General features: G+C 43.8%; 1 protein-coding gene across 2 annotated transcripts in view; it reads left to right on the top strand.

Annotated features, from left to right (window-relative positions):
* The window catches only part of ABHD14B (abhydrolase domain containing 14B), a 90,655-nt gene extending 74,341 nt beyond the window's left edge, over positions 1 to 16,314 (top strand). For both annotated transcript variants that reach the window (XM_085625178.1, XM_085625179.1), the window contains exons 3-4: positions 4,134 to 4,375; positions 14,147 to 16,314. In XM_085625178.1, the coding sequence (XP_085481304.1) occupies positions 4,134 to 4,375; positions 14,147 to 14,329 (425 nt within the window). In that variant the 3' untranslated portion in view covers positions 14,330 to 16,314. The remainder of the gene's footprint in view (positions 1 to 4,133; positions 4,376 to 14,146) is intronic.
* The last annotated feature ends 512 nt before the right edge of the window (positions 16,315 to 16,826 follow it).

Below are 16,826 nucleotides of genomic sequence, written 5' to 3'. Positions count from 1 at the left end.
AAGGTAGTTCCGACTAAAACCAGCAATGTACATATACACAAGGATAGGTCTATAACTGATTTTTCTAGCAATTTGTTTTCAAAATTACTGTGTGAATACGTAAAAACAATGGACGTAAGGGATTGCTACGTATGTATGCAGTTACCTGCCTCTGTTTCAGAAGGAGTGACTTATCATCACCTTCCAGCTACGTATGGAATATCATGTAGTGTGTTAATAAGTATATTTTATCAAGTAGGGAAATTAGATTATAATTTGTCAGACATAGATAACATTCTTGGGCAATTGCCTATGAACAATGAATTGAATCCTGCTAAAGAAGCTAATGTTTTAGGTGAAATTTTTATAGAAACTAAAGAATTAACATTAGAATACATTTTTAGAAACAATTTAACTTGCAGTTTGAAGAAAGAAGAGAAAACCTTTTTAGACATGGTTGGGGAAAGGAGATTAAAGATGCACAGAAAAGCAGAAGGAAATAAAATGAGTAATACTGTGTGGGACATAGATAAAGAAAAGGAGCTGAAAAATGAAGCCAGTCCAACAATGGCTATAGATACACCACAGAAGGGCAAATTCTGTATTATGAGGAAGAGATCCCAATTTGATTATTTCATAGGGACTAGTGAGTGCCATGATACATATTTTATTGCAACCAGATGGGGATTTAGAGGTGGAAATGATCCAGTCTTTCCTGGATTGTATTACATTTGTGGGAACAAGGCTTATTACAGGTTGCCAGACCATTGGTATGGCACATGTTATGTTGGCCTGGTCTTTCCAAAAATCTTTCACATGGATAGAGTAGAAAACAATGGACAAAATAACCTACTAATGCGCAGTAGAAGAGAAACTTGGGCAGAAATTGTAGGTGATATTTTTGGAGCCTTGATGCCAGCAGTGGGAATATCTTTGAATGCAAATAACATTCGGAAGCTGTCAACAGTAGTGGATCGCTTGTCAACAAGCACCGCTGGAGGATTTCTATTGGTAAACACTGAAATGGTTGCCATGCGTGCTATGGTAATGCAAAATCGACTTGCCCTTGATATCTTATTGGCAAAAGAGGGTGGAGTCTGCGGAATGCTGAAAGTTCAACATTGTTGCACTTACATTCCTGACGAAAGCAAAGATCTAAAAGTCTATATCAAAAACATTACAGAATTGCATGATGAAATAGTACCACTGGAAGCTGAAAGTATCTGGACTAAAGTTAGTAATAAAATGGCTGCTATTAAGAATTTCATAGCTAAAGTAGGTAGTACCATTATTGGTAAAATATTATTTCCACTAACTTGTGTAATTTTCATATTATTAATTCTTAGACTAGGATGTTTGTGTTGTAGATATAGAAGAAATAAAAAGAAAATTTGACGAGAAAATATCAAAAAGAAACAAGAAAGAGATTTGGAAGAAATAGAATTGGAGGAGTGGAAGGAGAGTATGTATGATAAAGCAAAAAGAGAAGATGAAGGGGAAACAAAATTATAACATTTGAGCAAGAAAACATTTACATTTCCGTAAAAGGGGAAGACAAAATTTGTGGGTTTTTGATTTTTGTGGTGATAATATCACCAAAGGGGGGATTGCTGGAGCAGGTATAATGTTTTATTTTTGAAATACCCACTCCATTTTCGAATGTTTATATTAAAACGAATAATGAATAATTATAATAATTAATGGTTTGCTGTTTTTGAATTAATCAACCTTATTAACAGGAAGAATACACGTGGGAATGCATTTTGCATGGCTAAAATAATAAGTGAACTAAGCCTGTATGCATATTAATATGATAAACGTTGCTTGTGTGATGTTATTGTGATTTGCGCTTAAATAAACAAGCACTAATGGCTTTGGATGCTGCATATTGCTAGATAAAGGCATACACATGAGGGTATTAGCAAGGGAATAACACTGTTTTAATCATTTCCATGTGTTAATTACGATGTTTGTGTTTCTTTGCTTAAGTTGACCATTTTGGCCTGCCATAAAATGGCCACCGACTGAATCTGACATCAGTGAAGGGAGAGAAGAAGTGCGCCTGCGCGAACTTCAGCAGCTGTGACCTGCCGGTGACCTGTCATCACTGTGCCCACCAAGGCTGCTCTGGGCGAAAGACCAACCCTTCAACAAAAATGTTACATTTAGAACTACGGATTCATATTTCCCATACATTCGCTTTGAAACTTATTCCGCATGAGAAAATCGGCGAATGTTTCCTGATGCACCAAGATGCCATCCAATGAACCAATCAAATGTTTTAAAAATTGTATTTGATACATTTTAAATGTAAATTTTGGTATAAATATTGGTAGACTAGAGAGGTGTTTAGCTGCAGACGGAGAGCCGATGATCAGAGATCCTGATGTTATGCTGACGGAGAGGATGGTGACTCTACATGATAGAACAGAACTCTAACAAATGTACTGAGGACCAGTTCTGACTTAGAAAACGACAATTAGCCAGAATAGGTAAATATGACAAGAGATGATATTGCATTATTAAGATTTAACCTGCATTTAAATTAGATAAAAAGAAAATCATTATTTGAATTAATGTGTCGGGTGATTATTTCATTGAAATGTTTATTGAATAATTTTAGAGTGTTAAGGAGTCATTAAACTAAATTCAACTAAATGATTGATCGACCTGTTGATGGAGGAGTTGTTAGGGTGATTCAGGGAAAGTGGTTTCTTCCATCAAGAAAGCAGTTTGGTTCGGAACTGATGTCCCTTTGTAGGTGCGGATAATTTGATAGAATGAATGTTGGTGTTATGGGCCCCACCAGCGTCTGATGTGTGTGTGTGTGTGTGTGACTGAGAAATCATTCTGTCCGTGGAAATAGAGGGAAATTGAGGAACCCGAACTGCACCACAACCACCATGAAGTGAAAATGGTCTCTTACTTTAAGTTCCTGCTGATGCCAAAACAAATGCCTCCCTTGGAAGGCCATCAGCACTCTTTATGTTGGTCTCATGCTAGCTGGAGCCTAACACCTTTACGTCAGTGCCACGTGGAAAGTAAACGTTCCGCTTGCGAATCTGCAAGTGCATGGGCTAAACTATGATTTGGAGGCAGGGTTTTGAGCTTTTCAAGGTCTGTGTGTATGAAACATGCATGCACTGTAAGAAACTCAGATAATATCTGTCTATATTAGCAATTACACTAACAATCATTATATAGCACTTACTCAAGCCTTAATTACTACCCAAAGGAACCCTTTTTAGCAACCTTAGATTAACGAAAGTTTGAGAAAAAAACAGTAAAACAGTAAGGTTCCACGTCTAGCAGTTTGCATGCAGCTCCTTGATGTCCATTCTTAACTTCCTGTGATACATTACAAGGATTATTATTTGTGTCCTGCAAGTAGCAGAAGGATCGCAGCAGCTAAAGCTGTTGCGCACTGAGCGGTCTACATAAAATACAGATCTGACTTGTATGTTACACGTTGTGCTTTGAAGCAAGCGCAATAATCCTCTCTGCTATTTTATGATGAGTTATACCTTGGATTAGAGTGCACACAGATATCTCGTGCAAGTGCATTAACAAAGAAGTGTCATCTCATTGTTAATGTATCCCAAACATTGCTTGATACACACCGATCTCCGCAGCAGAACCCCGAGCTCATAAGAGTGTGATCAAAATGTAGTCTGATTTTGACCTATTATCTCATCTAGCTCATATTTACTATTGCGTTTGTCCGTATTGCCCGCTTTTTCAGGCAAATATATATATATTTCTTTTTAATGAACTGTCAGATTCTGCTCCTTGTGACTTCACCTCCTTTCTGCTGTCTTCCCATGATGGATTTCAGAATCAATGTTTTCAATTTCCAGCACTGCTCGTCCAGTTCTAGAATGAGTTTTGTTAAAGTTATGATGTTGTTCTTGGAATTGAGTTGAACCCTGTGACTATTTGGTGGGCTGCTGTACCAGGATTTTAGATTGGGTGTCAGATGGTGATATTGTTCAATTAAGGGGTGATAAAGTAGTGACACATTCACAGTAAAGTGCTCTATGTAAGTCCTGTTACTTGCTCAATAGTGTTATTTTTGTTTAAATTTATAGTTCTATAATTCACATTTAAATTGGAAAAATACTTTACTGCTGTATCACCTCGATTTGTTTTTTCAGGGTTGGGCAATTCTAAGGAAGCATCCGCTCCAGCTCCTGTCGGGCAGCCCGCTCCAGGCAGTTTCCTAAAAGGCGTCTCCGAAGCGCTGAAGCTAGGCCCAGCTGTGGTGATCAGCCCGTCGCTCAGCGGCATGTATTCGCTCCCATTCCTCATGCAGCATGGTGAGATGGTGAAGGCCTATATCCCTGTGGCACCCATCTGTACGGACAAATTCACAGCGGAGCAGTACGCAGCGGTGAAAGTATGGAAAATATTGTTCTCATTAGGTGGGGACGGGGCAGTGGAGTCAGTGAGGGCAAAGGGGTCCATGGCGAGTAGTGGCAAGTGGCAGTAAAACAGGCTAGTTGTATGGGAGCAGGCCAGTGGAAGTGCAGTGGGCTACAGACTGTAGAATAATCTTGTGTCAGGGACACAGAAGGGTGAAGCCCTTGAGGCAGTATGATGGGCTCATGACACTAGTGTGAAGCACATGGCAACAGATCAAAGGCATCTGTCTTGCAGACTATTGGTAGCTGGATGGGCCAATGGATGTGTAGACAGCTCTTGGTAATGGGAGAGGAACAGTGTGGAGTGCAGGACCACAGAGTAGCGGCACGAAATCAGGATATCTGTGGGAGAAAATGGTGGTTGTTGAGCTGATTAGTGGAAATGGGACTAGGTTGGTGTCCGAGACCTAGATTAATCTCAGATGAACATACTAGAGAAAGTCAGATCTAACATTGACTGTAAGGCAGACTAAAAGCTGGGGGAGATGGGTGGTGGCAGGAGAAGCAGGCCATTGCTAGGGTAAAAGTGTAGCGCCATGAGAACTCTTGGTTGGAAAAGACGGTTAAGACTATGAAAAGGTGTGATCTGCTAGGAACAGGAAAAAGACCTTGCTCGGCACTTAGCTGCCTGATCCTAATCACTTCTCTTCTTCCCACTCTCAGCATCTCCCTTTTTTTGCAATGTAAATCTCCATTTCTTTAAATGTCTTCCTTTTCACATTTGATGCATTTTTCCAGGCCTGCTTCTATTCCTCCTTTTCCTACTATCAGTGCATGAAGTTCCTCTTCGCTGCTCAGTTACTTTTCAGAGTTCCTCTCGACAGGTATGTTTTCTTTTTCCTTACAGGTTGAGAGGTCAAATGTCATTTTAATAACTTTTTTTTGTCATCCTACATACATAAGACAGGGCTCATGGCGCATCAAAAATGTCAGTGTTTGACAAGAAGCAAATGCATTATCAGTTCCTACTCTTTTCTATATTCTCCAGTTCTCACTGACTTGTTAGTAGTGACCTGAGTCAACTTGACACAGATGTGATTGAGAGTTGTCCTCTCTTTTTCTGGTGTTGCACGATGTGTGGTATGGCTGGTGATGTTGCACTGGAGCTTCTACATGCAAGAGCGACATGATATAGTCTGGTGCCACTCTAAGGCCAACAGGGAAGTTCAAATTTGGAATAGTTTCCCAGAAATCCAGAGAAAAATAAGTTTCACAATTTTACTGACAGTCAAGACCTTCCACTCTGGTTCTGGTCAGAGCTTAGAAGACCAATGTAGGGCTGTCGTGCTTTTAAATGTGTTTTGGATGGATTAGCTTGTCTCTGTGGCTTGAACTGAGCTTAATTTGGTGGATAAGAATTAGAGAAAGGTATAAAACATGTATTTCCTCTACTATATGGTCCAGTGGTTTGAACTGCCAGTAGGCAACAGGATAGACTCTTAACAGAAAAAGTAGAAAGCCGAAGCAGAAAACCCAAGAGAAAAAATAAATGAGAGGACCATAGAGAGTGAATCAGTCGGCAGGCTGCGGAGAGTCATGCTAACCGAGCGCCAGCCATTCCTTTCCAGAGTCGTGCAGCCTGGATCATGGCACTGGATAGTATGGTTTCAAGGAGCCCATCGGTTTGGGCCAACAAGTTAGAGGTTGAAACAGTGCTGATTGGGAGCCCAGTGCCATGGCCAACAACTACAAGGTGAACTTTACATATCCTCCTGAGTTGGGGGGAAGTGGGAATGTTTTCCTTGTGGAGAGTGTTGGACTTGGCCCTTTTTGGCAGGTTCACCCCTGAACTTTTTGCCTTAAGCTCTGACATGGTGGTAGTGGTTTTAGGTCTCTGGGCACTTTAGCACTGTGGCCCAGTGTAAAGTGCGTGCGCTCTGAGTGCGTGTGGTGAGATTGGCCTGCCCTCCGATAGGAATGCATGGAGGATATGTGTGTCCATGGTAATTCTTGGTATGAGGGGAGTGCAGGGTCGAGTTTAGTATGTATGGAATCGTGAGAATGAATGCTGCGCAATGGTATGCGCAGATCCGTTATGACTATATGAGAAATACCACTTTTAGAAGTTGGCATTTCTGTGTGCTGTGTGTCTGCCTGTCTGATGTGAATTGCATGTCTGGCTTGTGATTGACAGGAGCTGAGAGGGCTGGGGAATTCCAGGAGCCAGGATGGGTCTGCCCGGTGGTGAATAGGGAGATCTGCATGTACATGGGATGAAGGAGTTGCACCTCGGACCTGAATAGGGCTGTGCCTTCCCTCCACAATGCTGGCTTCACCTCCTGTGGTGCGTCTGATTTCCCTGGCCTGTCCTGTGAAAGGGAGAGGAGAGCTGAGCAAAACAAAGTGCTCAACAGCTCCCCTGAACCAGTTGTATCTGGTTCCCCCTTGCCCTACACTTTGAGACAAAGGAAAATGCTGTATAAAAGAAGGGGCTGTGACCCGATGAAGAGGTTCGGATTTTGGATCCTGACGGAGGGGGGCTTACTGCTGGTGGGGCCCAGGAGGGACCGCCATGGGGGCTGCCTCCCTGCTGGAGGGCCCTGTGTGCTGGCCACTGGGCCCTACCTTGCCCCTTTGATGCCTCACGACTTCTTGGACCTTTTTACTTTTCCTTTCACTTTGCCATGGCTTGATACAGCCTTCCAGCGCCCTGGGAGCGCTTTATCGTGAGCTTTTCCCTAGGAGAAGGAGAGCCTGGGGGCTGAGCAGCGCTGCAGCCCTGGCTGAGGTAATCCCCCTCGTAGGGATTCCCCCCTCCTTGTGAGCTTTGCGGGTGCCCACCCCGCTTATATAGCTATTTAGATGGCGGGTGCCCACCCCGCATTCTTTTGATGCTCGCGGGTGCACACCCGCTGCATACTTTATTGCCATAGCGGGTGCCCACCCCGCTTTCTATTTTTGATGTAGAGGGAGCCTACCCCTCATGGTGCCCGAAGACGAAGGTGCCAGGAAGTCAGGCAGGCCCGCCCGTGACGGGGGCGGGGCCTGCTGCCAGGCCCGAAGAGGCCGGCGCGAGTCCGTGACATAGGGGCTCCCAGGTTCGAGGGAGAGCCCAGCGGTAGCGGCGAAAGTTGAAGAGAGCCCCAGGGAAGAGGAGGGGCTCTCCTCGTGACCCCGCGTGGTGCTGCCCGGTCTAGTGCAGAAGCGGCGGCGCGGGGCTCTCGTGATTGATGAGAGAGAGCCCCGCGTCGCACTGACCGTGCCATAATCCAGACGGGGCTCCCTTGAGTGAGGGGCGCCCCGGAGACAGAGTCCTGCCGCATTGAGGAAGAGCAGAGTACCGGCGAGAAAAGGAGCCTGCAGGCAACGCCCCGATGAGTGGAGCTGCCGCATGGCCCCTTTGCGAGTGCCCCCCCCTATTTTGAGCGGCCCGTCTTTCAGGGGTCAGCTTCAACGACCAGGTGGCATGTTTTTGTTCATAGAGCCTAGAGGGCTCCACCGTTTGGGCATAAATATTTTTCAGAGCCTATGCCGCTCCTACGTGGCCATAATTGTTTAAAGGGCCGGAGGGGCCCGTCTTCTTTCCCCGTGTTGTGCCCCACAGAGCCAGTAATTGAGGGCTCTTTGGAATAGAGCGCCCAGAGGGGCCCATGCTTTCCCCCCTGAGAGCCACAGTGCTTGTGGGCCTCAGTTACCTACAGAGCCCCGTGTGGCTCCAACACTCGCATATTTAATTCCAGAGCCCCATGTGGTTCCAACGTTTGGCCTATTTGTTTTGACGGCCATTGGGAGCCCATGCCTCATTTTTGATGTTCCCAGCTGCCCAGCAAGTAGTGGGCAGCTGCACTGTTTAGGCGCACAGTTCTTTGGAGGCATGTCTTGTGAAGTTAGGAGCGAGATGCACTCCTTTGTCCCATACTTTCCCAGCTGCCCAGCAAGTAGCTGCTACGTTTAGGTTTGCGTCGTGGCGCACCCTTGACTCTTGCTGCACAGGCAGCGCGCCCTGACTTTTGGACAGAGGGCATTTGAGCCCCTTTGGAGATGGCCTGTTGGCCAGGGGGATTGTTAGATTTATAGGGCACCAGGCCCGAATGTGGTGCTAGGAAATGTGATGTATGTAGTATGATTACGCACCCTGTGTTATACCTCTAAATGTGGTTTATGATTATGAGGTTGTTTTTGCATATCATGGTTTATGTTAGGGAGATTATGTTTCACTGTGTGATTTATGCCCCTAAGGTGAGTTATACTTAGGAGGTTAGAGTCTAATGTGTTTAGACTTGTGAGATGATTGCATAATGTGTTTATGCTGGTGATTTTGGCTCAGAATGTAATTCTCGCCCGATATGATACTTTACATGATATGATTTATGTTGCAGGATGATGCTGAGTATAGTGTGCCAGTAATTACTGGTTGTGTTCTACGTTAATAATATTTCTACATTTATTATCTTTACTAAGTGATGATTCTGACAGTGGCCCACGTGGCCCTGTCGTGTATATAGTCCCCTGTAAATATTGCCCAGTGCCAGTTGGCACAGTGTATATTGTGTGATTATCATCTAATGTGTTTTATGATGATACAAAGGCTATTTTTGCTATAACCTTGTGTGGAGTTCCTTTTGTGGTGGTGCCTAGTATGTTGTTGCTGTGTGTGTTGTGCAAATGCTTTACACATCGCCACCGGGATAAGCCTGACTGCTCGTGCCAAGCTACCAAGGGGGTGAGCAGGGGTTATCTTTGGCATGTAACTCCCTTGCCCTGACTAGAGTGGTGGTCTCTGCCTGGCTTTGGCGCAAGCCTTAGCCAACCAGAGATCCCATTTCTAACAGAGAGCTTTATCCAAGCTAAGCAATAAGGTTTCAAATTTGACAAATTATTCTCTTATATAAAAGCTGGTTCAATGAGTGCTTGTGTTGTTTGATATTAAGTTACTTAATTCTAAAGTAAAATGTCATCCTGCCGAAGATGAATCAAGATTCGATGATTCTTATTCAATTTACTTTGAATACAGTTAAAATATTATGTAATTAAAAAATGTTGTAGCTTGTTCACAAATGACTTTCAAGGCCTAATAAAACCTATCCCCCGTATTTTTTTCTGCATTTTTTAAATTACCTACATGCAACGATGTCTGTAAGAGGGATAGGGAGCATGTGACATGTGTAGCACCTAAACTATAATAGTCAGCTTAGAGGTAAGGAATATTTGACTCCTCAGTGACTCATTTTCGGCAAACGAAAATGCTTGTGCCGCCAGTCACTTATTCCATCCCCCGCCTCACGCATATTAAACGCTACTCTGACGTCAAGGTCGAGGAAGAAGGACCTTTGGAAAACAGCACCTGTGGTACATCTTATATTCTCAGTACTGGGCATTGTCATTCGCCCATGACTTTTCTTAGTGGTATTGGGGCTCACAGCATTCATTTTTCCATTCTCCCAATATCCCATCTTAATATGTTGCCAGTCAATACTAGGTATTTGTAGAAACCTGAAGTCCACCCAAAGGACTTTTAATCAGGATCTCCATATTATCGATTTCAGTGTGCATGAAGCGTGGCACCCACCCTATCTTAATTGGGGACTAGAGTCCACGCTGAGACACAGAAATAGAGCTTCAGGGTGGCTACTGTAATCAGTCAACCTGTGGGGCATTTCTAATATTATCAGCCTCCTGAACTCTGGACCTTTTGGCCTCATAATTATCCCAGAACTTAAGCTATTAAGCCACCTTCTCCTTCAGTGTCTCTTCTTACTACAACTAGCTCATTTGCTTCATTTCCACATTGCCAACAGCCTGTCTTCCTTCCCTGCTGAAAGAAACTGAGGCCACGTGTCTAGTGAAGTTTCTCAGCATGCTTTTACTGTTGCTCCCAAGCAGAATGTTGGACCTTGCTGCAGAATGAGTTCCCAGCAAATCAACCCTTAGTAGGAAAGACTCTCTCCTCCCCTTGCTCTGCCTATGCCTGGACTGGTGGCAACAGTTCATATTGGTTTGTGCGCCTACTAGCAAACCATCCGCTGACGTCAAGGGAGTTGAGGCTCTTAATGGAAGTCTTGCTTACCCGACAAATGCTGAGATTTACTCATTGACCATCCCCTACATCTGTTTGTCTAGTTCAGGTAAAAACGTTGCAGCCAAAGCAACAGCCCCTGACCGACTGATGACCATCTGGATAAAATCCACAATCTACGAGTATTATGGAACTTTTTGTATCGCATGAAAATTTTTCATGAAGATTGTAATGATAATCTTGTTAACCGTGCGAAAGGTTTATGGTTCATTACAATTTTTCAGATCTTACTCATAAATGTCACAAGCCTGTATAAGTTTACAATTTAAAATAATTGGATGCATAAATCGGCGTTTGCAGAACTTATCTGTTAAAATCAGTTAGGGGCTCATTCGGTGAAAATACATGTATTCATGCCTAAAAGCTATACAATTCCCACCTGCCCCCTTTTTCCTATGCACCACTGCATATGAAGGCAGCATTCACTATGTGTGGGGCTATACCTGACATGTTGGGAATTGTAACTGAGCATGTGACATGGCTCGTGGTGTGAGAGGCTGTACCTGGGCATGTAAGGATGTGCATGGGCCTCTGATTCTGTGCTTGCACTATGTGGTTCTGAAGTGCGGTTGAGGCTGTGCCTCAGACATATCTCTGTGGCTATTTCCCTGGCGCATCTTGGGAGTGTCATAGATCTCACCTGCATTGTAACTAATATACAGTGGCCGCTGGTAGGGAACGGGGTGGTGGGTGAAAAATATTTCAAATCCTGCCATCTTGCCTCGTCGTCTCTCCGCTTCTCTTCCAGACTCCGAGTCCAGAAGAAGCAGAAAGCACACAGGCTTCCCTAAGCCAATCACAACGCTTCAATGCAGCGTTGTGATTGGTCTGAGCGGGGTGGTTTGGCGCTTAGACGTTGACAGGGAGCCTGTGCATGTTCCCCACCAGGCTGTGTATTACAGCCTGTTGGGGGACATGCAAAGTGCGCATGACTGTTTGGCCGGCCCAAGACGGACGGCTAAACCAATATGCGCACTTAAGTACATGAACCACTCCTCCTCACTGTGCCCCCAACCCGCCCGCCCTAACCCAGCCCTGCAGCAACGAAAAATAAAATGATAATAACCTTGTTATTATCAATTTATTTTTCCCTTTCCACTGCTCTGAGTGCAGTGGGGCGATGCTCCTCCACCTTAGCGGAGGAACCGCCCCTGCTAATATAACATTTTATTTGGTGAACCACTTTATTTTCACGTTACTAACCCTATAATTAAGTGATTTCACTTCCTGTGCATTTATCATGATCAGAAGTCGTGATCTCAGTGCCTATGCACATTTAGGGTGTTTAAGGGGTGCCCAAAGGGCGCATGATGCCACTTATGCTGCCCATTGGAATTTTTGGGAACTGGCAGTGGATGCATGCCACTCTTGTTGTTCACAGATAATAGTGCTTATTTTTCCCGTCAATTGCCTCTGTGTTTATATGCCAAAACTGAATGTGCGGCTGTCATTTGACTCTTTCATGGAGCGAGTAATTCAGAATGTTACTCTCATAGGAGAATAAGCTAATAACCTCATTTGACTTGCATGCAGCAGAGCTTTTGAGTAACATTATTTGCAGTTGAAACCACTTTTCGTACAGGCACCTGCCTCAAGATATGAGGCACCAGCTTAAAAGTGATCATCGACAAGCAGGTCATGAGGCCACCACAAATTGGAGGTTCTAAACCTACAAGCTAATGAATTGACTACAGATTGTAATATGAGTGGATAAATATTGCCATTACTGCATAATCCAAAATAAGATAGCAAGACGACATTTGTTTTGCTCTGTCATAAAAAGCATTACATTTATTTGCCAGGGTGAATGCTTTCTTGTTAGGTATTGTGTCAGTCACGTGGCGTGAAGGCTTCACATCAAAAGGAGTGTGAATATTGTCTCATCATCCAGGGCCTTCCCCATAGGGTGATAAATTAGGTGGATTGTTGTTGTGTATCTGACTAGTTTGGTTGTACGAGTGAAAAAGTCTAGTGGTGGCCTCTTGCGTTTTGCCTTTGAAAATCAGTTCCGAATTACCAAAAAGGCAAAGTAGGCACCCGCCTATGGGCCCCACTCCTTTTAGGGGCCCCGTCACAATGGATCAAAATAATATTGAATTGCTCTTGAAAGAAAATTACAATCGAGCTTTCTTAATTTACAAGGGAGGCCTGAAATTTCGACTGCCTAGGGGCCTCCGCATGGCTTAATCCTCCACTATTGACAAATCTGTTTTTTTTGCAAACCGTTATTTTTGTGGAAGCTGATTCCATCAGTCTTAAAACATTTGGCAAAAAAACTATTTTTAGCCTAAGTAATCCCTGATAATTAAGGGAACTACTTGAGTGTAGATGTGTGTTCCTTGTGACAGGGCAGAATGCCATCACTAGGGCTTTAAGTGGGATGAAGAAACTGGGGGCGAGGGAGGTCTCTCAAAGGGGCGTGGCCGACGTAATTAAGGGCATGGCTTAAAAACACGTAAGCTAAAAATCTTTGCTTAGCATAGTGTTGCCCGTCTTGTATTTTGCTGTTTCTGTCATTGTATCCAGATATGATACAACAAGTAACATCATACCTACAACAAGTCAGGACTAATGGCTTTGTCAATGGCTGTTAGTTGCACAAGATAAATAAGCAGTAACTGTGGCTTGTATATAATATTGAAAAAGATTCCACTTAAAGCCCTGGTGACAATGTTGTTGCTCCTGAGTGTCAAAAAGCGAAGGGGAATTCAGAGAGAAAATGACTCTCTTTAAAGGATTTCCCTTACACTAAAACGCTGACCTGGCATGACGTCATGCCGTAACTTCTCCATTAGTGAGAAGTGAGCGATGTGAGCAAGTGCACATCGATGTGCCTGCTGTCACTGCAGTCCGGAGAAAAACGAATCGCCTGTGCCAGGGCACAAAACCGAGCCTGATAGAGACCCGTTTCGAGGACCCCTTTAAAAAACTGCCAATGCTCAGCACTGGTGAGACCCGGCCCACTAAAAGCCCTGGCCATCACTCACATTGAAGTTAGGCAATGGCTGAAGTGAGCTGACATGCTTTATTCTGTAATGGGCAAAAAAAAACCGTTAAAGACACAATAGCAGACTGGTTGAAGATGTCTGGCAGAAAACCCCTATAAGCCGCATTTTGGCATGGGCGAGCTGGGCCCAGGGTACCAATCTTCAGAGGGTCGAAAAGAACTGTCTGCGCAAAGGCCCTCCAAGCAGTAACACTCCTCTACCTTGGCTCCAGTCATTAGTTTCAGGTGCTTCTAATTGTTTTTAAGATGCTGCAGTTGCTGTTTTTATCCCTATCAGCACCCTACCTTGCCCCCCCCATCTATCTCTAGGCCCCTGCTGACCCACATCAACACCCCTTCCCACCAAACAACTTGAAACCACCCAGCTTAGGTGAGTCAAGTGAGCTAGTTGATGTGCGGAGATGTGTGTTCAGAGGCCAGTTGCTAATTGGATGTAGCCAGCCAGGGACTGACCTGTAAAAAAGGGCTTCTGCCTCCTTGTATTCAACATCAGTAAGAGCCGTACATTTTTCTGTCCAGTGCGCCATAAAAGCAAGGGTCAGCTTAGTCTGTAAGTAAGTATATTACACATATAATTTGAGTACACTCAATAGATCTTGGCTAATGCTAGACCGAACGTTCAGTGAGAGGGGCAATTAGTTGTGTACAGCATCTGGGTGACTGCAGTCTGGCTTTAAAAAGATGACCATCTCTCTTTTTTCAAATATCCCTATTCTTTTCCAGACACCAACTTTGATTGTATATGGAGACCAGGATGCTCAACTGGGGGAAGTGTCCCTGAACAATCTGAAGAACTTGGCCAACCACAAGGTGATGGTAATGAAAGGTGCCGGACATCCCTGTTATCTGGACAAACCGGACGAGTGGCACCAGGGCCTGCTCGACTTCTTGAAGACACTTCACTGAATAACCGTTGCTGCACAGCTTCAGAGCCCTACATTCCCAGATTCTGTGGTCCTGCATCACATCCTACTCGCAATTTGTTAATGAAGAAGAGACTGCTACTAATGATTATTTGCTTGCTCCGTGTATTTCGGCTATGAGATGACAAGTGTGAGAGTTCCCTGTTCAGAGAATGAGGGATTACAAGGAATGGTGTGTATGGGATGCCCCTCTGAATCACACAAGTTTCAATGAGGCATGCAAGTGCAGAGATCTTCCCAGAGCGGAGGTGTGTGATGGATGACCAAACCAAGCAACCCAATCTTTTTGTGTTTGTCTGGTTTACAGAACTGTGCTATGCGAGTCCATTCATGCCGGCACAGAACAATGATCTGAAATAGATGAGAGAACTGAGATATTCTGTCCCGAAACAAGCACAAGTCCATGAGGGATGCCAAGGTTTAAGGGTCTGGCCAAAGTAGCCTCTTCGGTGATCGAGGGAAGCGAGTCACTGCATCAAAAAAATGTTTAAACAGGGAAACTTTCCATCTGGGATCTTGCTAATTTACTGCCACATTACCAGTGGGGTGCTAGACCGTTCTAGGTTCTTCAGACTTTTGTTTATAAGTCCTATCCCTGCTAGCTGGATTCCACCCTTCTGCTGTTCACTCAGTTGCCCTTGTTATAGTTATGATTGCCACTGAGGAAGAGGCTACTTTGGTCCTCTTGATTACCACCACCAGCGCTTACTTTAACGTTCACTTATCTGGTATCCATTGTTGTCAAGTGAAAAAACAAGGCGGCATTAAATATGTATTCCATCTGCTTTCATTAATCCCCAAAACAGAAACTTAGGTGAGGCAATCAAGTAGTTCCAAGATTGCCCCAGAAATTCTGTCAGAGCAGACATCGGAGTCAACAAAGGTTTCTCTAGAGGCTGCCATAGAATTTAATTTTAACATTAAGATGCAAACATAGACAGGCACACTCTCTCACTGTCACCCTCCATCTTGCTTTTAATTTGAAGGTCCGCTAGGGAGTTAATCCACGCATCTAAAACAAGCAGACACAAAGGCTGTAGAGGATTTCATTCACACCATGTCAAAATAAACTGGAATACTAAAGAGAGAGGCTCCTGATAAATGGAGTAAGGGGTATTGGATTTGTAAGAAGTTAAATCCTTAAAAACAAACTCCTGAGAGAGTAATGAGATACCCAACAAGGGAATGAGGTAGATAAACAGAAGTTATACGAATATGACGGGTCAGATAAGGAATTCCCAATCCGTAGTAATGCAAAAGGCCAAAAAGTGTGGCAGAGAACTTTGAGATGCTTGTGTGGAAGAGTTTCAAGGCCTTGTATCATGCACACCATCCCAAGATGAATATAATTCCTGGAGTCATGAATGAAGACTTTGGCCAAAGCCTAAAACACAAGGACGGTGAGTGTGATGTATAAATCAGCGTTAGAAAATGAAGCTTAAGATGTACAAAGTCTTGCGGGCCCACTGAAAATTGACATGTACACAGTCATTGGGTCACCCAATAAACACCCATTTATGGAAAATCAGGAATGCTGTATAGTACTTTATAGGATTCGAGAGTCACTGAGTTGTACAAGACACTCAAACTGGCTCGTGAGATCCTGAAGATAGTTCACCCTACTAAGCATGTTTGTTTCAAAGAGACGTAGAACCTGACAACTCCCTAAATTATCAGATAGCCCCAAAAGAAAATACTTTGGTGCAGCATTCTCCCTAATAACTGTAAGGGTCCACTAAAATGACTGTTTACTACTATATTACATTAAAAACATGATCCTGTTCTACATTAAATGCTTGCAATATACAAAGGCTGTCATTGTGTAGTCCAGTGGCACAATACTTGAAAAGCAAACAATCTGCTTCGCCTGGGTCACGATGATCAACTCAATGATTAAATCATGCTCTATTTAATCATGCTCGGCTTTATGATTCATTTAAAGACTGTTGAATAAAAGGATCTGCCATACTGTTGTCTTTGTGGCATTCTTTGTTAATGTTGTATCCCCACACAGTGGCATCAACAGCTGTGTTAGATGCATGAGTGGACAGCAGTGCCCTGGCTATTGCCGGCTTTTCCTTTTTCACAAAAGGATTTAAATATTAAGTATAAAATACATGAATGACTTAAAAGATGACATTTGGGTAGAATGGTATAACCCAGCTACATGTCCTTTTTATTCTACTATTCTTATATTGTGCCATTGAAACCTTTGCTTGGCAACTACAATAACATTACGCTCTTTCCTAATCGTTTTATTACCCTCAGTATCCCGGTTTCTAGGTGGTCCAATGTCATGAGTTACTTTGTGGGCCCTGTTATGGAAAGTATGGCATGAATCTCACTGGTGTGGTTGGCATGACGTCACTAGCAGGGGTGTACCACTCCTTATTGAAGGGATGAATCCGGCCAGAATTGGGTGGAAACCTTCACAGTGATGATAACTGGCTTTTGTGGTAATAAATAATCGTGGGCGTAGT

Source organism: Triturus cristatus, chromosome 9 (assembly GCF_964204655.1).
Source record: "Triturus cristatus chromosome 9, aTriCri1.1, whole genome shotgun sequence".
NCBI classification, from domain to species: Eukaryota; Metazoa; Chordata; class Amphibia; order Caudata; family Salamandridae; genus Triturus; species Triturus cristatus.
Note: the sequence above shows the minus strand (reverse complement) of the source record. Positions and strands in the feature narration are given on the sequence as shown.